The following is a 24,012-nucleotide window of genomic DNA, read 5'->3' on the forward strand; positions in this document are numbered from 1 at the left end:
TTGAAGGGGCTACCTTGGTTTTAAATAATTTGCTTTGGTCGTTACGTGAAAATCGGCCAAGGTATGGTTTAGGTTTCTTGCATTTAATATATAATGTTCTGTGAAAACTTAGGCTAGATGACCATAGGATGAGTTGGAATGCAGGTGTATGCTTAATGTTTAGTAATTTGTCGATGAATATATTTGGTTGAAGTTTATTGAATAATTAGTTATTAATTTTGGATGGTGAATGTTGTTATGTTAATTTGGAGAGAATTATGGTTGAATGTTATTGTTGATGAACATGGTTGGTTTGGTGCTTGTTGATTAACTAATAATTTGGTGAATTATTGATTTGAGGTATTTTGTGTTAGAAGCCTAGGATTAGTGAACTATGATTCTTAGTTGAATTTTGGTTGTTGGATTTAAATATTATATGAGTATAATTCTTGATCTGAGGTAGATTTATTGTGGAGACTGTAATGATGATGAGGAAGGGTGTGTTGAATTGAAAAGAAAGCAGGTTTGGACCCAAAAAGGGTGGCAAAGTCCGAGTTTTAGAGGAGATGCTGCCGAAATTTTATAAAAAAAATTAGAGATTTTGTTTATATGATTATTTAAAAAGATTTAGATTCAAGGGTTATATGATTTAATTTAGAGTTATCAAGAAAATGAGCATGTTCTAAGTTTGATTTATTTAGAAAAGAATGAATTATGTTTTGAATTGGAACTATTGATGGACGGAATGAGAGGCGTGATAATGAAGGATAAGGATTGAATATGATTGACGTATAATGATGAATGAAAGCGATTGAGAATGATGTGGATGTTGATGAATTATAATTGAATTATTTATATGGCTTATGAATTTGAATAATCTGATATACGAGATTTCCTGGATCAAATGCCGTGGCTTGCCACCACGTGTACCAGGTTGAAAACTCGATACTCTGTTGACCCTACGACGTAAGTGTGACCGGGCACTATATAAATTCCCAGAAATGTTACCCCCATTGAGCAATATTGATTATTTGAGAAAAAGCTATGCATAGACTCTTGGGGATGCACGTCGAGGGACAATCTAAGGATAATTCAGACTTGTCGGGTTGGCTGGATAACCGACAGATGAGCCTCATCAGCCATAGGACAGGCATGCATCATATGCATATTACTTGAATTACTTACTTGTGTATTAACTGGGTGTGCCTAAATGTACTTGTTATGTTGAATGTATATTTGTTATCTGCAGTACTTGTAACCTTCTTGTGCTTGCCTTTGTCTGTTTAATTGTCTGTGAAAATGCATGATGGAGTTGGAGGTAAGGAGGAATGGCAGAATGGGATTTAGATTTAAGGTTAAGTTAAGTTAGGTTTAAATATCCTTAGTAAACCACCTTTTATGGCTTCTGTTTAATACTTTAAGCTCTATAATCTGAGTGTCGGTGTTCTAGGATTGCCTTTGGCATTCCCAGGACCTTATATATTATGTGTGTGGCACCTTTACCATACTAAGAACCTTTGGTTCTCATTCCATACTATGTTGTTGTTTTTCAGATGCAGGTCGAGAGGCATCTCGTTAGGCGTCTGGACCCTTGAAGCGGAGTGGTTACTGGGTTATTTTGTTATGCTATGATATGTATATGTGTACTTGGTTTTCTCTCCGCATAACTTGTTCTTTTGATCCTCCTAGAGGTTTATGGAGAGGCAGGATTGTGTATATGTACTTTTGGGTTTTGAATATGTATGTATATATATATATAAATATTCTCCGGCCAGTCTTGACTTCGCAGGCTGAGTTAGGAGCTTGTTATTTTGTATCTTTGGCACTCTATTCCTACTTCTGTTATCATATGTTTAACAGTTACGGTTTCCTTAGCACGCAGATTAACCCGTTCCTTGAGCGTCGCGCTTTTATTTTGCGATTTTGTTTCCTCTTTTCTTCAAGGCTCCTAGCATATTATAATTCTTCTGCTATTATATGTACTCATTTTATTTTAGAGATCGTAACACTACACCACCTCTATTTTATGGCTTAAGCGTAAAGCTTAGTGTGGTAGGGTGTTACATTATGGTATCAGAGCAGTTCGTTCCTATTGAGCCTGAAAGACGGACTGATTGTACTTCTGTGCATTCTCTGTATATGTGTTTATGTGCTATTAGGATATCTGACTGATATATATGGCATAAATGTCTGTGAGCATGCATTTGGAACTTAAAGCATTAGACCTGCGATATTGAGACTAATCAACTTAATATCACTTGTTTGGTGTGTATAGGGACCAGATGTCGACTCGCGGACGCGATCACGGGCGAGGTAGAGGTAGGACAGGCACCGTTACTCCTGCCCCCATAGGGACTGATCCAGTAGACTTTATGGCTGCCCTAGAAAATATGGCCGCAGCTATGCAGGCAACAGCTGAGGCACTGGGTAATCAGATAAATCAGGGTAATCATGGGAACAATAATGATGAGAACGGTTCTATGACACTTGCAACGTTTCTGAAAGTTCACCCTCCGACTTTTAGGGGATCCTCAAATCCCACTGATGCATATAATTGGATCCAGGCTATGGAACGGGCATTGCAGGCCCAACAGGTTCCTGAGGAGCAATGGGTTGAATTTGGAACTTATCAGCTGCAAGGTGAGGCTCAGTATTGGTGGCAGGGAACACGACGTATCCTGCAACCTAATGGTGCTGCGATTCCTTGGGAGATTTTTCGGACAGAATTCTATAAGAAATACTTTTCTAATTCAGCCAGAAATGCCAAGGAACTTGAATTAATACAGTTAAAACAGGGACAGATGACTGTTGCTGAGTATACTAGTAAGTTTGAGGAGTTGTGTCGCTTTTCTCGTATCTGTCAAGGGGCACCAGAAGATTTTGCCGAATGAAAGTGTATTAAGTATGAGGGAGGCCTTCGAAGTGATATTCTGAGTTTTGTTGCCCCAATGGAGATCAGGGTGTTTTCTGAATTGGTGAATAAGAGTAGAGTGGCTGAAGATTGTGTGAGGAAGGCAGCAGCAGAGAAAGAAAGTTTGAGGTTGCCTTTTCAGAGACCTTCAAGAAGGAACTTTGCCCCGAGAGGTAGGAATTTCAAGCGTGGAGGCTCTGTTCCACAGCAGACTCAGGGTCAAGGTAATTACAGAAGGCTGAATACCAATGTTAATCAGGAAAGACGGTTTGGGAAGCAGCCACAGCAGGATCTGAATTGTCAAAAGTGCGAAAAGTATCATCTTGGAGTTTCGTGCAGATTAGGACTTGGAGTATGCTATTCCTGTGGACAGCCCGGGCATATAGCCAGTAATTGCCCAGAGAAGAAGAAGTATGAGACTGGTAGGGTGCAGCAGCCAGGGAGAGTATACACCACTTCTACCATAGGTGCTGAGGGATCTGAGACACTGATTAGAGGTAATTGTGAAATGGCTGATAAAATCTTAAATGCTTTATTTGATTCAGGAGCAAGTCATTCATTTATTGCATCTGAAAAGGCCCATGAATTAGGATTGAGAATGGTGGTTTTAGGTTATGATTTGAAAGTATATAATGCTACTCATGAAGCTATGGTGACTAGGATAGGATGTCCACGAGTTCCCTTTCGAGTACAGCAACGTGAATTTGTGCATGATTTGATTTGTTTGCCTATAACTGGTCTTGATCTCATTTTGGGATTGGATTGGTTATCCAAGAATCATGTTTTGCTTGATTGTTCTGAGAAGTCAGTACAGTTTATGCCGGAAGGGTCAGAAGCACCGGTTGTGGTGAATAGTTACTATTTGAATTCTATGATAGTAAACTGTTCAGGAACTGAATGTCAGCGTATTATGTTATTAACTGCGGGAGTATTAGGTGATGATCAGAGTTTAAAGCAGATTCTGGTTGTATGTGAATTTCCAGACGTGTTTTCGGATGATATTAATAAATTTCCACCTAACCGGGAAGTTGAATTCGCAATTGAGTTGGTGCCTAGGGCCGGTCCGATTTCGATTACTCCTTACAGGATGTCACCTTTAGAAATGGCCGAATTGAAAGCTCAGTTGGAAGATTTGTTAGGTAAGCATTTTATCCGACCAAGTGTTTCTCTGTGGGGAGCGCCAGTGTTACTGGTAAAGAAGAAGGATGGGAGTATGCGGTTATGTGTCGACTATCGGTAGTTGAATAAAATCACTGTGAAGAATAAATATCCGTTGCCTAGAATCGATGATCTAATGGATCAGTTACAGGGTGCCGGTGTGTTTTCTAAGATTGATCTGCGATCCGGTTATCATCAGATAAGGGTTAGAGACGATGATATTCCGAAAACCGCTTTCAGGACCCGTTATGGTCATTATGAGTATACAGTGATGTCTTTCGGGTTAACTAATGCCCCTGCAGTATTTGTGGATTATATGAACAGGATTTTCCAACCGTATTTGGACAAGTTTGTTATTGTCTTTATTGATGACATTCTTGTTTATTCTAAGTCTGAAGAGGAACATGTTGAACACTTGCGAATTGTGCTGCAAATTCTGAGAGATAGGAAGTTGTACGCTAAGTTATCTAAATGCGAGTTCTGGAAGAGTGATGTGAAGTTTCTCGGCCACGTGGTGAGTAAGCAGGGAATAGCTGTGGATCCTACTAAGGTGGAAGTAGTGATGAATTGGGAGCAACCAACTTCAGTGACAGAGATCAGGAGTTTCGTAGGTTTGGCAGGGTATTATCGACGATTCATTAAGGGATTTTCATAGCTCGCCTTACCTTTAACTAAGTTGACTAGGAAGGATATGCCTTTTATCTGGACTCCGAAGTGTGAAGAGAGCTTCCAAGCATTGAAGCACAGATTGACTACTGCACCCGTGTTAGTATTGTCTGAACCAAGTGAACCGTTTGAAGTGTATTGTGATGCATCTCTGAAGGGTTTGGGGTGCGTTCTGATACAGCACCAGAATGTTGTAGCATATGCCTCACGGCAGTTAAGGCCGCATGAGATGAACTACCCGACACATGATTTGGAACTTGCTGCTGTTGTGTTTGCTTTAAAGATTTGGAGGCACTATCTCTATGGCGTTAAGTTTCATGTCTTCTCAGACCATAAGAGTTTGAAGTATCTTTTTTAGTAGAAAGAGTTGAACATGCGTCAGAGGAGGTGGATGGAGCTTCTGAAAGATTATGATTTTGAATTGAATTATCATCTAGGAAAGGCGAACGTTGTGGCGGACGCCTTGAGTCGAAAATCTTTATATGCAGTTTGGATGATGCTACAGGAGGAAGAGTTACTGAAGGCATTTCAAGGTTTGAATTTGGGAATTAGAGAAGAATCTGAAATTTTGTGTTTGAGTCAATTGCAGATTTCAAGTGATTTTAAATCAGAACTTCTGAAGGCTCATCGAGACAGTGAAGCGTTACGTAAGGTATTACCAGCAGTTGAACATAGAAAACAGTGGAGAGTGTCAGAAGGTCAGGATGGTTTATGGAGGTTCAAGAACCGGATTATTGTGCCTAATGTTGGAGACTTGCGACAAAGTATCTTGAAGGAAGCTCATAAGAGTGGGTTCTCAATTCATCCAGGGAGTACTAAAATGTATCAGGATCTGAAAACGATGTTCTGGTGGCCAGGTATGAAGAATGATGTGGCATTGCATGTATCTAAATGTTTAACGTGTCAAAAGGTTAAGATTGAGCATCAAAGACCATCAGGAACCCTTCAGCCTTTGGAGATTCCACAATGGAAATGGGAAAGTATCGCAATGGATTTTGTGATAGGGTTGCCTAGAACCCGATCTGGTTATGACGCTATCTGGGTGGTTGTGGATCGACTGACAAAATCAGCTCATTTTTTTCCTATCCGAATAAGTTGCACAATGGAGGAATTGGCTCGAATGTATATCAAAGAGATTGTCAGGTTACATGGTGTGCCCTCTACTATTATATCTGACAGGGATCCTCACTTTACATCAAGATTCTGGGGAGCTTTTCAGCGTGCATTTGGGACTCAATTAAGTTTGAGTACTGCGTATCACCCTCAGATAGATGGTCAGTCAGAGAGAACTATTCAGACCTTGGAAGATATGCTAAGGGCTTGTGTTTTGGACCAGCCAGCGAGTTGGGATCGGTATATGCCATTAATAGAATTTGCTTATAATAATAGCTATCATGCGAGCATTGGAATGGCTCCATATGAGGCTCTGTATGACAGAAAATATCAATCTCCATTGTGTTGGTATGAAACTGGAGAAAGAAGTTTGTTAGGGCCTGAGATGATAGCTGAAACTACTGAACAGATAAAGAAGATTCGTAGTCGAATGCTTATAGCCCAAAGCCGCCAGAAAAGCTATGCTGATCAAAGGTGAAAGCCTTTGGAATTCGAAGAAGGAGAACATGTCTTTTTGAAAGTTACACCAACCACTGGAGTGGGAAGATCTATTAAGACTAAGAAACTGAATCCCCGTTATATTGGACCCTTTGAGATTCTGAAGAGGATTGGGCCAGTGGCGTATAGAATTGCCTTACCGCCATATCTTTCGAATTTGCACGACGTATTTCATGTATCTCAACTTAGGAAGTACACTCCTGACGCAAGTCATATTCTAGAACCAGAACCAATTCAAGTGAGAGAAGATCTAACACTTCCAGTAGCCCCAGTAAGAATTGATGACACCAGCGTTAAACGATTACGAGGAAGGAAAGTATCATTGGTAAAAGTAGCTTGGAGTCGAGCTGGTATCGAGGAACATACCTGGAGCTCGAATCAGATATGCGAAAGGACTATCCACATCTCTTTTCAGGTAACTAGATTTGAATTTTGAGGGCAAAATTCTTTGTTAGGTGGGTAGGATGTAAACCCCGGTTAAATTAGTAGATAATTAGTTAATAAATTAGTTTTTAATAAAGAAGATTAGAAATGTGAAAATTATATTAAATTAGGATAGAGCTTGTCGAAACGAGAATTTTGACACCAATTTCGAAGAAAACGGTCCAAGATTGGACCGAACGGGTCGAACCGGTTGAACCAGACCCAAACCAGGCCATCGGTTCAATCGGACCAACTCATTAAAAGAAGCCAAACTCCTTTCTCTCCCTTATTTGGATGCAGCAGCGTGAAACACTCTAGGGAGGGGAGAAAGCTTCCGTAACCTTACGGTAAACTTCCGATCCCCGTAACTTCTCCGTCCGAGCTCTAATCGCCGCACCGTTTGCGGCCACGCGTTCACCGCGTCGAGCTCTACATTTCTATTGGAACAATTTCATAGGTAACTTATTATTTTATACTCAGCCTTTATTTTCCCCAATTTTCGAATTTTAAGTGGGAATGTTGAATTTCTTTGATTTCTGATGTTTTAGGATCCAATTAGCTTGAGGGAAACGTTCACTCTTGCTTATGTGAAGCTTAGGTAAGGTGAGGATACGATAATTCTATTTTATTTTCTTTGAATTTGAGCTTTGAGTATTAAATTGGATATATATGTGTTATAAATGTGTATTAGGTTGTGAATAAATAATTGGAGCTTGAAATTGTGAATATTGGAACTTGGAGGAAGCTGATTAGTTGAATTTTGAAGGGGCTGCCTTGGTTTTAAATAATTTGCTTTGGTCGTTACGTGGAAATCAGCCAAGGTATGGTTTAGGTTTCTTGCATTTAATATATAATATTCTGTGAAAACTTAGGCTAGATGACCATAGGATGAGTTGGAATGCAGGTGTATGCTTAATGTTTAGTAATTTGTCGATGAATATATTTGGTTGAAGTTAATTGAATAATTAGTTATTAATTTTGGATGGTGAATGTTGTTATGTTAATTTGGAGAGAACTATGGTTGAATGTTATTGTTGATGAACATGGTTGGTTTGGTGCTTGTTGATTAACTAATAATTTGGTGAATTATTGATTTGAGGTATTTTGTGTTAGAAGCCTAGGATTAGTGAACTATGATCCTTAGTTGAATTTTGGTTGTTGGATTTAAATATTATATGAGTATAATTGTTGATCTGAGGTAGATTTATTGTGGAGACTGTTATGATAATGAGGAAGGGTGTGTTGAATTGAAAAGAAAGCAGGTTTGGACCCGAAAAGGGTGGCAAAGTCCGAGTTTTAGAGGAGATGCTGCCGAAATTTTATAAAAAAAAATTAGAGATTTTGTTTATATGATTATTTAAAAAGATTTAGATTCAAGGGTTATATGATTTGATTTAGAGTTATCAAGAAAATGAGCATGTTCTAAGTTTGATTTATTTAGAAAAGAATGAATTATGTTTTGAATTGGAACTATTGATGGACGGAATGGGAGGCGTGATAATGAAGGATAAGGATTGAATATGATTGACGTATAATGATGAATGAAATGCGATTGAGAATGATGTGGATGTTGATGAATTATAATTGAATTATTTATATGGCTTATGAATTTGAATAATCTGAGATACGAGATTCCCTGGATCAAATGTCGTGGCTTGCCACCACGTGTACCAGGTTGAAAACTCGATACTCTGTTAACCCTACGACGTAAGTGTGACCGGGCACTATATAAATTCCCGGGAATGTTACCCCCATTGAGCAATATTGATTATTTGAGAAAAAGCTATGCATAGACTCTTGGGGATGCACGTCGGGGGACAGTCTAAGGACAATTCAGACTTGTCGGGTTGGCTGGATAACCGACAGATGAGCCTCATCAGCCATAGGACAGGCATGCATCATATGCATATTACTTGAATTACTTGCTTGTGTATTAACTGGGTGTGCCTAAATGTACTTGCTATGTTAAATGTATATTTGTTATCTGCAGTACTTGTAACCTTCTTGTGCTTGCCTTTGTCTGTTTAATTGTCTGTGAAAATGCATGATGGAGTTGGAGGTAAGGAGGAATGGCAGAATGGGGTTTAGATTTAAGGTTAAGTTAAGTTAGGTTTAAATATCCTTAGTAAACCACCTTTTATGGCTTCTGTTTAATACTTTAAGCTCTATAATCTGAGTGTCGGCGTTCTAGGATTGCCTTTGGCATTCTCAGGACCTTATATATTATGTGTGTGGCACCTTTACCATACTGAGAACCTCTGGTTCTCATTCCATACTATGTTGTTGTTTTTCAGATACAGGTCGAGAGGCATCTCGTTAGGCGTCTGGACCCTTGAAGCGGAGTGGTTACAGGGTTATTTTGTTATGCTATGATGTGTATATGTGTACTTGGTTTTCTCTCCGCATAACTTGTTCTTTTGATCCTCCTAGAGGTTGATGAAGAGGCAGGATTGTGTATATGTACTTTTGGGTTTTGAATATGTATGTATATATATATATATATATATATATATATATATATATGTAAATATTCTTCGGCCAGTCTTGACTTCGCAGGCTGAGTTAGGAGCTTGTTATTTTGTATCTTTGGCACTCTATTCCTACTTCTGTTATCATATGTTTAACAGTTACGGTTTCCTTAGCAAGCAGGTTAATCCGTTCCTTGAGCGTTGCGCTTTTATTTTGTGATTTTGTTTCCTCTTTTCTTCAAGGCTCCTAGCATATTATAATTCTTCTGCTATTATATGTACTCATTTTATTTTAGAGATCGTAACACCACACCACCTCTGTTTTATGGCTTAAGCGTAAAGTTTAGTATGGTAGGGTGTTACACCAAGCGCGACGATATCATCAAGGAAATCTTGAATTCGAAGCTGATCAAATCGCCAAGAAAAGCCGGCAGTTACCCAGATTCAAGAAGCACGGACAGATCAAAATACTGCTCTTTCCACCAAAAGTACGGACACACTACCGACGAGTGTATCATCGCCAAAGACCTTCTAGAGCGATTAGCTCGGTAAGGCCACCTGGACAAATACATCGCCGTCCACATGCAGCGACGAACAACCACTCCTGGCGAACAACACCCAGCAACACAGCATGGCCGAGATAAAGATCAGCCAGACACCAGCCATCCCGACCAACCAAGGCGTATTATTAACTGTATTTTCGGAGGTTTTGCAGGTGGAGGAACAACAAGTTCGGCAAGAAAGCGATCTTACCGAGCTATGCTCTCCATCAACGCTGATCAAACTCAACAACAGACAATACCACAATCTCCATAAATAACATTCCAGACAGTTGATCATAACAAAGGTATACCAAACTTAGATGACCCGGTCGTCATCTCCCTACAGCTCGGAGACCTCCTGGTAAAAAAAGTGTTGCTGGATCCTGGGAGCAATGCTGATGTCCTATTTTTCTCCACATTCCAGAAGATGAAATTGAGCAGCTACATCCTCCAACCTTCTACTGGAGACTTGGTAGGTTTCTCAGGTGAGAGAGACCCGGTTATAGGCTCCGTGTGTTAACAAACCACACTTGGTGAGTTTCCCTCGTCAAAAACTTCAGATATTCAATACTTGGTAATTGGCTGTTTTAGTCCTTACAATTTAATACTTAGCTGACCTTTCTTAAATAAGTTTGGCGCTATAGTATCTACAATTCATCTTTGTGTTAAGTTCCGTTTGCAGGATAACACAATTGTAACCATTCACAGTGATGCCCGAGAAGCCAGAGAATGCTACAACAATAGTCTCAAAAGACCTAGCCGAAACACAAAAGCCCATGTTCACAACATCGGCAACATGAACGACCAACAAATGCTGGCCAACCTTGACCCCGAGCTGGAACACTGGAAAGGCCAACCCCAACAGAAGACCTGCATAAAATCTATTTCACAGAAAGCACTGACAAATTCACATACGTCGGTTCACCATTATCCTCAGGAGAAAAATCCTCATTCTGAGCATTCTTACAACAAAATGCCGACCTATTTTCTTGGACCCCAGCTGATATGCCAGGCATAGATCCATCCATCATATCACACAAGTTGGCATTAGACCCATCTGCCCGACCAGTAACACAAAAAAAGAGGAATCTCGGCCATGATCGAAAACAAGCCTCCCTGGAAGAAACTAAGAAGCTCATCAACGCGGATTTCATCCGAGAAATTAGATTCACAACATGGCTGGCGAATGTCGTCTTGGTTAAAAAACATAACGGTAAATGGCGCATGTGTGTTGATTTCACCGATCTCAACAAAGCATGCCCCAAAGATTCCTACCATTTGCCTTCTATTGATTGCTTAGTTGATAATGCATCTGGTTTTGAAAAACTCAGCTTTATGGATGCATATTCTGGTTATAACCATATCCAAATGCATCCATCCGACCAAAATAAGACAGCCTTTATTACTGAATATGGAAACTATTATTATAAAGTCATGCCATTTGGCCTTAAGAATGCAGGTGCGACATATCAACGTCTCATGGACAAAGTCTTCGCCAAACAAATTGGTAGAAACATTGAAGTCTACGTTGACGATATGGTCACCAAGACAAAGATCGGAAACAATCACCTTGATGACCTCGAAGAAATCTTCAGACAACTAAGAAAATACAACATGCGGTTAAACCCCGAGAATTGCGCATTTGGGGTCCAGAGTAGCAAATTTCTCGGCTTCCTGCTCACTAGCCGAGGTATTGAGGCAAATCCAGAAAAATGCCGAGCTATTTTAGACATGGTAAGTCCACACACCATCAAGGAAGTCCAACGGTTAACAGGGAGACTTGCTGCACTCTCTAGATTCTTACCTTGCTTAGCTTCTAAAACTTTTATTTTTTCCAAACTTTAAAAAAGAAAAAAGCTTTCCAATAGACTGATGACTGTGAACAAGCATTCACAACCATAAAAAACTCTTTCAAAACCACCAATTTTACAAACACTCTTACAAGGGAAACCATTCTTCTTATATTTATCTATCACTAATTGGGTTGTAAGCTCCGCTCTTGTTGCAGAAAGGGAAAAGCAGCATTTTCTTATCTATTTTACCAGCAAAACATTACAGAATATCGAGCTTCGATATCTGACCATTGAGAAGCTGGCCCTAGCCCTTGTCTTCTCGGCCAGAAGACTCCGACCATATTTTCAGAGCCATGAAATCCATGTTCGAACAGATCATCCTTTATGCCAAGTCCTTCAGAAACCATAGTTGGCTGGCCGACTAGTAAAATAGTCGGTTGAACTTTTAGAATTTGATATCAAATACGAAGGCCGAACATCTATCAAACCCCAATTCTTAGCCGACTTCATCGCTAAATTCTCAGTATCAGACATAGCCGAGGACTACATCGAATGGTCTTTATACGTCGACGGCTCCTCCAACCCACAATGATGTGGAGCAGGTATCATACTTGATGATGGCCACGGCAACGTCATCGAGCATTCCCTCCATTTCTCATTCAAAGCAAGCAACAATCAAAGTGAGTATGAAGCCTTAATTGCCGGCCTTAGACTCGCTGTCGACCTAAACATTACCGAACTTAAGGTATACTGCGACTCCTTACTCATCGTCCAGCAGGTAAACAACTTATACCAAGTAAAGGACCATTTGCTTTCTAGATACCTTGACATTGTACAAAATTTACTTTCAAAATTTTATAAATACGAAATACAGCACATACTCAGGGAGAGTAATGGCCGAGCTAACATTCTGTCTAAACTAGCCAGTACTCAACCAAATAGGTCATCCCTTTACCAATCTACATTGCTTAAGCCAAGCATTGAGCTAACAGAAATCTTAACTGTTACACAGGAAGCAGACTGGAGATCTCTATACATGGACTATCTTCAAACAGGAAACTTGCCAGGCAATGTCGAAAATATCTGACACTTCCACCGACAAGCCTCCTATTTTACAGTTTATAATAACTGCCTATATAGACGAGGATTCTCTCGTCCATTACTAAAATGTCTTTGCAGAACAGAAGCCGAGCTTGCACTTGCCGAGACGCATGAAGGGATCTGTGGTACACACCTCGGAGCCCGAAGTCTATCTTCAAAAATACTCAGAGCTGGACTATACTGGCCGATGATACGACAGGATTGCCATGAAAAAGTAAAAAGGTGTAACAATTGCCAGAAACATAGTCTGATCACACATCTCCCGGCCGAACTCTTACACTGTTCTGAGGTAAGTTGGCCATTCAACCAATGGGCATAGATATCCTTAGCCCTTTCCCCACAGCAGCAGGACATGTAAAATTCCTCGTTGTAGCAATTGATTATTTTTTCAAATGGATAGAGGCACAACCTCTAGCCAAGATTATATCACAAAAAATACTTTCTTTTATCTGAAAAAATATTATTTGTCGATTCGGCATTCCTCGGCACATTATCACAGATAATGGTCGCCAGTTTGCCGATAAAAAATTCACATCCTTCTTGCAGGACTTGAAAATCAAACAACACTTTTCTTCAGTAGAGCACCCACAAACAAACGGGTTAGCTGAAGCTGCAAATAAAGTAATACTACATGCTCTAAGAAAGAAACTAGATGAAGCAAAAGGTCTCTGGGCCGAGCTTATTCCAGAGATCATAACAAAGGAGACACCCTTCCGGCTAGTCTACGGCTCTGACGCAATGATACCCATGGAGATCTCCCAATCCTCACTGCGCACTGAACTTGCCGACCAGACTACAAAAGACACGGCCTGGCGAACTGAACTCGACCTCGCAGAAGAAATAAGATCATCAACAGCAGTCAAACATTTGGCCATGCAACAGCACATAGCTCGAAGATATAACAAGAGACTTCAACCAAGGTCTTTCCAAGTCCACGACCTTGTTCTCAAAAAAACAAAACAAGATAGGAAACCATCAGCACATGGCAAACTATCAGCTAATTGGGAGGGCCCTTACCGAGTCACATAAGTCATCGACAATGGAGCCTACCGACTACAAACCTTAGAGGGTAAAGATCTCCTTAATACTTGGAATGTATCTTCCTTAAAGTTATATTACAGTTAATACCAGGGACATGCAAGTACTCTTTTTCCTACTACCAAGATTTTTTCCCACAAGGATTTTGTTTGGAGAGGTTTTAACGAGGCTAGCCTACCTGGGCCTTTGAAATCAAGGGTTCTTCAATAAACAAAGTTCTTATTTTATCAAATCTTTATTTCCTCCATTTCATACTTCTGTTTCATCAATAAACATATAATGCCAACCTATAATGTCAGCCCGACCATTTGAATACTATCGACACTGATCATATGCCAAAATAGGTCATTCGGAATCAATTAGTCAATCTGACTGTCGACCTTAAAACGGAATCTGATCACTCGAATACAATCAGTAAATACAACTGTCGAGCTTAAAACGGAATTAGATTACTTGAATACAATCACTCAATCCAAGTGCCGACCTTAAAACGGAATCCAATCACTCGGATACAATCAGTCAATCCAATTGCCGACCTTAAAACGGAACCCGATCACTCGGATAGAATCATTCAATCTGACTACCGACCTTAAAACAGAATCCGATCACCCGGATACAATCACTCAATCCGACTGCCGACCTTAAAATGGAACCCGATCACTCGGATACAATCACTCAATCTGACTGCCGACCTTAAAACGAAATCCGGCAATTCGAATACGATCACTAGATCCCACTTTCAACTTTAACACGGAATCCAGTAACTCGGATAATATGATTCAATCCAATACCTGATCTAAATCGGATTACACTCATTCAAATTTCATCACTTAATCCCTCAAACAACTGATCTCAAAATACCAACTACAATCCGAATCCGATCATTCGGTACATTTTCGATCTTCTATCAAATTATACCACTCAAAATAAATCACTCAAACAGATGTCAGAGCAATACTCAGAAAACAACTTTTCAAAATTTTATGCAAATTACTGCCAACCATTCAGACTCCAGATATTATCAAACACAACCTATGCCTAATATGCTCGGTCTACTCAACCTTTTTATGCTTCTCCATCAAACAATGGCATTACACTATTAGCACCATTAACATGTTTTTCTTCAGTGCCACAGTCATAAAACAGAAATACATCCACATGTTAGACAAACAAACAAATATCATATTATAGTCAAAACATGCAGAAACTGCATGTAAACAGAAACATCCAAGTTTATTTTTCAAAAGACAGTAGCAAAATATAAGTTACAAATCACAAAAGTCCAACACAGAAGCAGCATATTTTTCAAACAAAAACAAAACAGAATTACACCAAATCCCTATCAACAATTTTCAGCCTCCCCCTCAACATCACCATCATCTTCCACCATGGCCCCATCTTGAACGATCTTCCCCGGATCCATCTGAGACAAGTCAACATCAGGAGCAAGGAACATAGCTTGCTGGCAAGCTCGCTCAAAACCCTCCACGAATGAGTCAAGAATCTCAGTTTCCCTCTGTTATTCAACATCTTTCAACTTCGCTGTAACTTCAATTACTTTAGCACTCATGCTAGAAAGATCGGCCTCTTTCTTCCTAACAACTTCCACATCTTTCGAATAATTTTCCCTAATTTCCTTCAGCTCGTTCTCCATTTCTGATAACTTGGACTCCAACTCAACAACTCTCTTGCCCCTCAATTCCAGCTCCTCCTTCAAAATCGAATCTTGTTTAAGCTCAGCAACCTTCTAATGTTTTGTCTCTCGGCTATGCCCCCAAACTGGCAAGCCTAAAACCAATTACCTACAAACAAAGATAAAGAACATTATCTTCAGCCTACCACCCATATATCAAAAAATAGGAACAAGCTCAAAAATACAAATACCTGCATATACTGATCTATGGTGATATCACCGACTTCTTCTGCCAACGTTACATCAGACAAATTTTGACAAACATCATCGGCAACAGCCATATAGGGGAAGTCTTTCCCACACAAAGACGATCTATCACTTTGATCGGTAACATCATGCAATCTCTGCTGACTTTTGAAAAAACTTTGAATTTCCTCAATAGGAACTTCACCCGCATCATCTTCAGAACATTCAGATAAATCAACAACACTTGCCTTCCTTTTCCTCAAAATAACTTTTCTCCTTCCCGGCTTCGGCTAATTAACTTCACCAACACCCACAGCCTTTTCTACTTTGGAAGTAGAACCCTCTTTATCAACATTTTTGCTCTTGACCCGAGCTCTCAGAGTAGAAGCCGACATCCCTAGATACTTTCTACTTGAAACCATAAAAACCAAAAACAGTAAAGCTATACTTCAAATTCTATTAACACAACAATATCAATCAAACTCACCTAAATATTCTACCACAGCCTGCCTATCCTCCTCCCATTTTAGCAAATTAAACATCGACAACAACTCTTTTCGATCAATAACCTCCACCAAATACTCAATGATACATTCGTTCCTTGCGCTAATGATTTCTGGCCCCAAAATGTTCTGAGGCTCCAAACACCATGAAAGTGAAAATCTCTCCCCTAAATGCTCATCAACGTAAAATGGAAACTGCCCTTCAGCACAGGTAAACTTCAGATACATCTCCTTAAAATCTTTAAAGGACGACTTATACAACTTAAAAATAGCAAACCTTGGGGAGCTATTCAAATTCACCCACCCCCTTTCCATACACCTTTTGCTTGAAATAAAGAAAAGAACAACTCCACAGAAGGAACCTCCTCCAAAAAATCCATCAAAATTTCAAAACCTCGCAAAAATGTCCATCCATTGGGATGGAGTTGCGAGGGAGCACAGTTAAGTTGCCTCAAGAGTTGACACTCAAACTCACTAAACAGCAACCCCACCTTCAATTCCTCTAGCATATAGCTATACATATAGAAGAACTTAAACCCTTCTTTCCTATGAAAAACACGATCACTAAGGTTCCGTTTAGTTGACGTATAGGATGAGATATAGACACAAAGACACAGACACTAAAGACATAGACATAAAATATTTGTGTTTATGTATTATGTTTGGTAAAAATAATGAACAAGACACAAATATTTGAAAAAGTCTGAATTGTCCTTCATTCAACCACAAATTTTACCAACATCGCTACACATCCATCACCTCAAAGGCTACATGTCATAACCATTAAATTTTTATTTCTTCCCCTATTTTTTTTCTTCTAATATCATCTCAAATTATCATTTAAATATTAAATATATAATTTTTTTTGGAAAAAAAATAGAAAATAAAAGTCCAAAATTTATCAAAGATTAATTAAAATTCAAATAAATAAAAAATTAAATGTATAATTTTTTTAAGAAAATAAAAAAATAAATTTGGTTGTAGAATTTAAAAGAGGAAGTAAAAAAAAAAGAAATATTTGAAGAGATAAGAGGATACATTTTAAAAATTTAAAAATTGAATAAGGATAAAAGAGTAAAAAAGTAGTGTCTCACAAGTTGTGTCTCAGTGTCTCATTAAATTGGAGGTACACTAATTTAGTGTCTCCGTGTCCATCTGTGTCTTCCCGTGTCCATAAAAAATCTGTGTCTTACCAAACCAAACAATAGACATGTGTCACCGTGTCTATGTCTCAATAAGACATGGACATCAACCAAACACTACCTAAGAACACAAGGACACAACTCAAATAAAACACCAGGACCACCCCTCGCTATTTTACTCTTATCTATCTCCTTCACAGACTCTTCATCCAATAACAGTGAGCATCGTTTCCTCACATCATCACTCACATAATCATATGACCAATCAACTTTATCCTTCTTCTCTTTCTCAAAACCCATTCAAAAAATAATACGAAAAGGAAGAATGGAAGTTACAGAGATGAAGAGAAGAAAAGCGTACCTCTTTTGCTCATTCTTTTTCTCCTAATGCAACTAACACACATACAAACCTTGAACCAAACACAAAAAATCCTTGAACTCCAAAAAACTATTAACTTCCCACTAAAAATGGTTCTCGAAACCAACACAATCAGTCATATCAAAAGCCATCACAAACATTAGGAACACGCACCGCCTGCACCACGCATTCAATTTTCTCTCTCCTAATTATAGCACTGCTTAGCATTAAAAATTGTTTAACAAAGCATCTTGAACTGGGGGCTCTTAGACCACGTCAAATGCCGAATTATGCACCAACTCAAATAACTGATCTGTTCATTAAAAAGCTCAACCTGCTTCATTAAACACAATTTTCAGGCCATGTTTGGGGCTATGATCTGGCCGTTACAAATCCAACATCATAAATCGACATTGTCATTCATAACTCGGCATTATTCGCGTTATTATTCAGAAAGCTGGCGTTATAATTCAGCATTACAGTTATTGATCGGCAATAACGTCATTAATTGGCCACTTACGTTATACAACTCGGCTCAACGGACTGCTTTCCAAATGTGAAACTTTCAACCTAGTTATTGCTCTTTAATACAGGTAATAAAGCAAGAGCATAATCGACTTGCACAGAGCCACCCATAAAAGGTATGATCTTCCATCCTAAAAGACACATTGAATTCTCAATACTGACTTAAGTTTCGGAGTGCCTTTGCAGGTACACTCCCCCCTATTTCTTGCTCAAAGCTCTACGCAATTGAACACCCTCTTGGAGTAAAGCTCAGATTACCACAAAGTTCGAAGGTCGACACCGAAGATAACAACTCGGTATCGATTCCCAGAGACCAAGGTCCTCCTCCAAGTATTCACACAATATAAGTTTATTACACAAATTCTACCAATGCACCTCAACTATTATTTTGAATCGATCATTTTAACCTTATTCTATGAGGATATATGTCCATCAATAAAGAAAAACAACTATTGCACTCTCCATTATTCTATTTAATACCATGGTATATTGTTGCTTTCTTTACACTATGTAACTTGTCAAAAAAATGAATAAATTTTTAAAGTGGTCACTAAAATTGCTGCCATGAATTAAAATCGTACCTAAAATTTTAATTGCACTAATTACGTCTTTAAGATTGATAAAATTATATAGAGAATAATTTTTTTTAATTTTTGTTATCAATTAAATAAGTAAAATATAATATATAACTCTTTAATATCTTTTTATTTTTTTAGTTTTATTTATAAAATTAATAATAAAAAATCACATTTTATCTCTGATTGGAGAAAAAAAAATTGTGGATCCATAGACAATTAGACATGGCCATTCAAATTATTACAAATAGTTTGCTTCCTTGCATCAATTTGAAATTTTTGGTAGTGTCATTAGCCCATTCGGAACGAGAAATGGATTGGGCCCGGCCCAATGACAATTGTTGTTAGAATAAAAAAAAGGGAAAAAAAGATGCAGCTAGCTACAATGCTCCCCCTCAAGAGTTGAACCCTGCAGTGGTTTACACTTTACAGTACTTGAATGAGCTCTACCACTGCTGTGACTTGTGAGGTGGTGTAGGAATTGAAAAGGGAGGGAAATCAAAACGTCCATTCCGTTAAAAACCCTAAAATTCATTAAATTCCATTTTTGAAAATATTGAACAACATAAACCCTGCTATTGCAAAATGGTGTGAATCAGAATCACTAAGCTAGCTCGTTCATTTCGTGCACTGATTCAAATATCCAAAGTTACTTTCTTTTGCTATTTGGGCATAAAGGGGTGCTAGCCAACTTCCAAGTCTGAACCCTCGCTCAGAGACAGATAGCTTCTTCCATGGCGAGGATGCTTCGCAACGCTTCCATCATCAAGCGCACTCTGTTCCTCCCTCAGGTTCCCATACTTTGTTATGCTTTTTCCACTGTGATCGGTTATTTAAATTTTCAATTTTTTTCCTTGTTCAAGATATGTCATAGTTCCTTTTTGCATTCTCCAGCTGATTTGAACTGCGCTTTATACTTTTTTTTCCCTCATGTTCATTATGTTGCATAATCTGTGATGGCTTGGTTTTGTTTGCAGGGGTTTAAACTAGGAGTATTGGGCACTTCTCAGGCTCTAAGCTTTTCGTCTAAAGGTTCAAACTTTTGAAACTCCATTGCTTTCTTCTATCCCCTTTATCTGCAGCAGCACACGACTTTGACAAATAATGATTTGGCAGAATTAGTTCATATTCTGTGCATGAAGGACTTATGATCATATGCTTTTGAAAGTTCTAGTCATAATTGTCTTTTATGGGAAGTGTTAAAAACAAGTCTCAAATTTTGTTGTTCCTGTTGTAACTTATGTTAAAAGGAGACTATATCGTGAAAAGGGGTTTGTCTTAGTTGGTGCAGTTGAACTTGGGGGATTTTGGGTTGCCTTTGGTGAGTCCTCAAAGTGATATTTTATAAACTGGAATAAGCATGTTGCAGGGTTACATATTTCCATGGTTATGGGTTCTTTTTAATATGGACATCTGAGCTGATTTTTTTTATGTGTTGAACCTAACCAAAACCAAAATGTGCTAGTAGCCGTTGCTTTCTTCTTCCTGCAACATTTACCTGCCATCTTTTTTTACTGATTTTGAAGTTGATGAAATGTTCCATTTCACTCATATGAAGGTAGAAGGCGCTCTAAATCTGATGGAAGTAGTGACTCTGGTGAAGAGAGCATGTCTAAGAAAGAGTTGGCGCTTCAGCAAGCTCTAGATCAGATCACTTCTTCATTTGGAAAGGGATCTATCATGTGGCTTGGCCGCTCTGTCTCACCAAGACATGTACCTGTAGTCTCAAGTGGTTCTTTTGCTCTTGATATAGCACTGGGAATTGGTGGACTTCCAAAGGTATCTTTAAATCCTTGTATAACGAAGTTTCTTGCTAATTTATTCTGCGTTAGCAAACATTGAACCATTTTTATAAATTAATCTAGCTGGTCGTTGGTGAAAAGATTTTCTACTTTGCTCTGACTTCTGATTTTCCTTCCACGTTTAATTTGCTATGTTAATTTGGCAACTGCATGACAATTATGCTTCCACAATTTCATCTGATATGATAAGAGATAAATAAAGAAGAAATCTGTCTCTTAGTTCATGGTTCATTGTTTCATTGGGTGATAGTTGTAAGCTGATTGTTATATATAACTGTTGTAGGGACGTGTTGTGGAAATATATGGTCCAGAGGCTTCGGGGAAAACAACTCTTGCTTTACATGTGATTTCAGAGGCACAGAAGCAAGGAGGTTATCTATAGATGCTAATTTTTTCCCCTGATGATAATGTTTATATTGTTTTTGGTTGTAATGTGACCATAACCCCTATAGTTGTCAACTTGTCAATATGTTATTGTCAATCACAAGAGGCATTTGCTTTAATCTCCCTTCCTTTGATTTTCTGTATACATTGTGATAATACAGTGGATGTATTCTTCTCTGTTGTAACACTGAATGAATGCTATCCCAGTGTCAGTGTCTTGTAACTCAATTATGATTTGGAAGTGGCAAATCACTAGTTAAATATCTCCACTTCCTCATTAATCACTGTTTCTGCACTGCAGCAACAATTTGTAGTTGCTAGCACGTAGCTAGTTTCCAGTTGTGAACAGGTTGTGTTCTGTTTTCCGCTTCTCTTATCCTTTTGGCAGAGAGAGAAGTAAGAGGTATAATGTGTATAATTTAAAATTTGTACTACAAGTATCTTGGTGGGCTATATCAACATTTCAGGCTCAATTTATGCTATTTTGATCATAAACATGAAGTTATCACAATTAATAACATCATAATACAGAAGATAAGTAAGGAATCTATGTTATGGATTTTATAGTTAGTTTATGCTGGCATTCATATCTTCATTTCATGCAGGCTACTGTGTATTTGTTGATGCTGAGCATGCTCTTGATAAGGCACTTGCAGAATCCATTGGTGTGAATACGGAAAACTTGTTGCTTTCACAACCAGATTGTGGTGAACAAGCACTTAGTCTTGTGGATACGTTAATCCGTAGTGGTTCAGTTGACGTAATTGTTGTTGACAGTGTAAGTATGCAGCTCCCTTTTGATTTAATTAATACTTTCCTTGGTTCCCAGTGTAACTTGTCTAGGATTATATCGGTAGTGGTGGCTGCACTTAAGTCCTTATCTATTATAGGATTTGCCAAATCAGTATAAGAACTAGAAAATTTTCACCAATAGAATGTAATTTTAGCCAGTATTATCATTTAGTTTGCTTAGTTATGGTAAATTGGTAATAACTCAAAATAGCCTTCTTATAAAAAGATTCATCAGCACTAGAAATTTTTTGATTGATTCTGTTTTTATTCATGTTCAAAGATATATGCTGCTACTTGTATTATATAGCATTTCTGCGCTGGTTACAAGTGAGGAAAGATTTGTGATGGAGAAAATTGGAAACTGTTCACCAATGGATTCTCTTTTGAGCTCATACCTAGGGCCAAATTTTAGATTTTGAAATTCGTACTTATAAATCTTTCACTGACTTACTAGTCTGACTTGACAGTGTGAAAGAATGAGTGAATTTAATGTTCCTCTGATTTCTTTCTTTTTACTTCCTCCATTTTATTTGGGTATATGTCTATTAAATTTTCTGTCTTTACATTCACAGGTGGCTGCTCTTGTTCCTAAAGGGGAGCTTGATGGTGAAATGGGGGATGCACACATGGCAATGCAGGCTAGGTTGATGAGCCAGGCCCTTCGGAAATTAAGCCACTCCTTGTCAGTTTCTCAATGTATATTGATTTTTATAAACCAGGTATGAGTTAAAACCCAGTAATTGCACTGTTTTCAGTCCTGCGTGAATATTTTTAATTTTAACCTTAGCAACTTAGCCAATACAGAAAACTTGTTTTTCTGTTTTTTTTGTTGGGTTTTGTTGTTTTTGGGGGGGGGGGGGGGAGTTTACTCTGCTATCTACTAATTTGATCTTGGTCTGTAACTGTGTTTTTTAAAATGATGCTGAGGGATGTTCTGCCATATGCTATCATATTTTATTGGCGATTCTACGAAAAACAAAAAGAAAAAAAATGTATTATTTTTTTTGGTGTGTGTTTTCTGTGGGGTAAACGGGTACCTTTCTTCAAATTACTGAGGGGATTTATATCTTCCATTAATGGGAATTGCTTTGTATCTGTCTCTAGGTAAGGTCAAAGCTTTCTACTTTTGGTGGATTCGGTGGGCCCCAGGAAGTTACTTGTGGTGGCAATGCATTGAAATTCTATGCATCTGTGCGGCTAAATATTAGAAGAATAGGGTTTGTGAAGAAAGGGGAAGAGGTAATCAACCATTGATTATTCTGCTGTGATTCTTCCTACTTTCAAACATTGCAGTTTGAACTTTCAAATAATGCTTACGTGATAAATATGTGAACACAGTTTTGCTGGAATCAGCACTGTTCTGAGGGACTTGAGATTGATTTGGATTATTACATCTTCTGCTATGAATGTTTGTCTTTTTGGCTTTTATTTACAGATTTTGGGAAGCCAGGTGCTTGTCAAGGTTGTAAAGAACAAGCTTGCCCCTCCATTTAAAACTGCTGAGTTTGAGCTTCAATTTGGCAAGGGTATAAATAGAGAATGTGAGATCATAGACTTGAGTGTAAAACACAAAATCATCCTAAAGGCCGGTGCTATGTATTACTTCAACGATAAGAATTTCCGTGGTAGGGATGCTTTTAAGAGTTTCCTGGCCGAGAATCATAGTGCATTTGAAGAACTTCAAATGAAACTCAGGGAGAAGCTTCTTGATGATACTGAGGTGGAAAAGGTACAAGATTCAGATGTGACTATTGATGTCAAAGAAGAAATTACAACAACACTCGAGTCTACCGATGAAGAATCCTCAGCTGCTGTCGAAGCTTGATCTTATGAATTATGGCGCACTCGAGCAACCATGTCGACCAATGTGATTTATGTATGATGTAGCTTGACGAATCGGAAGCAAAAAATGTTCAACTCAAATCAACAAGGCTCATAGAAATGATGTATATGCCTAAAATCCTTGTTGGTTGGTTTGGGATCACATCATTCTTACTTGGGGTCAAACATTGTAAGTTTTGCACATTTCCTTTGTAAATTGAACCTTTTTGGGGTAGTTGTCATACTATATAGGCTGAGTCATATGGCACATGTAAGTAACAAAGGGAAAGGAATGACCGGTTAGGAAGCAATTGGAATGGCTTCATTTCCCAATAGTTGAGTCATCACTAATCACTTGTAAGGATTTTACCATGCAATTTGTATAATGGTAGATGTGTATTTCATCAACATGTTCAAGCTAAAATGTGATATTCAGAATTTTCATAAAGCAGCACCAAAATTGTTAAGGTTGCAATTAGAATGTGGTAATCAATCAATTTAGTCTCCGGTGTTCAGAGGGAGAGAGCCTCAGCCTCTGCTT

At 38.5% G+C, this 24,012-nt stretch overlaps 2 protein-coding genes across 2 annotated transcripts; both read left to right on the forward strand.

Annotated features, from left to right (window-relative positions):
- Positions 1 to 2,927: 2,927 nt before the first annotated feature.
- LOC130984320 (uncharacterized) lies at positions 2,928 to 4,130 on the forward strand. The gene has a single exon (XM_057907582.1). The coding sequence runs from the start codon at positions 2,928 to 2,930 to the stop codon at positions 4,128 to 4,130; it is 1,203 nt and encodes a 400-aa protein (XP_057763565.1).
- Positions 4,131 to 19,074: 14,944 nt separating this feature from the next.
- On the forward strand, positions 19,075 to 23,919 carry LOC130948278 (DNA repair protein recA homolog 3, mitochondrial-like). Its single transcript, XM_057877021.1, has 8 exons — positions 19,075 to 19,463; positions 19,650 to 19,704; positions 20,231 to 20,451; positions 20,758 to 20,845; positions 21,464 to 21,636; positions 22,223 to 22,369; positions 22,755 to 22,889; positions 23,086 to 23,919. The coding sequence occupies exons 1-8, from the start codon at positions 19,407 to 19,409 to the stop codon at positions 23,473 to 23,475; spliced, it is 1,266 nt and encodes a 421-aa protein (XP_057733004.1). The 5' UTR covers positions 19,075 to 19,406; the 3' UTR covers positions 23,476 to 23,919.
- Positions 23,920 to 24,012: the final 93 nt, after the last annotated feature.

The sequence above is a fragment of the Arachis stenosperma genome, chromosome 1, assembly GCF_014773155.1.
Source record: "Arachis stenosperma cultivar V10309 chromosome 1, arast.V10309.gnm1.PFL2, whole genome shotgun sequence".
Lineage (NCBI taxonomy): Eukaryota > Viridiplantae > Streptophyta > Magnoliopsida > Fabales > Fabaceae > Arachis > Arachis stenosperma.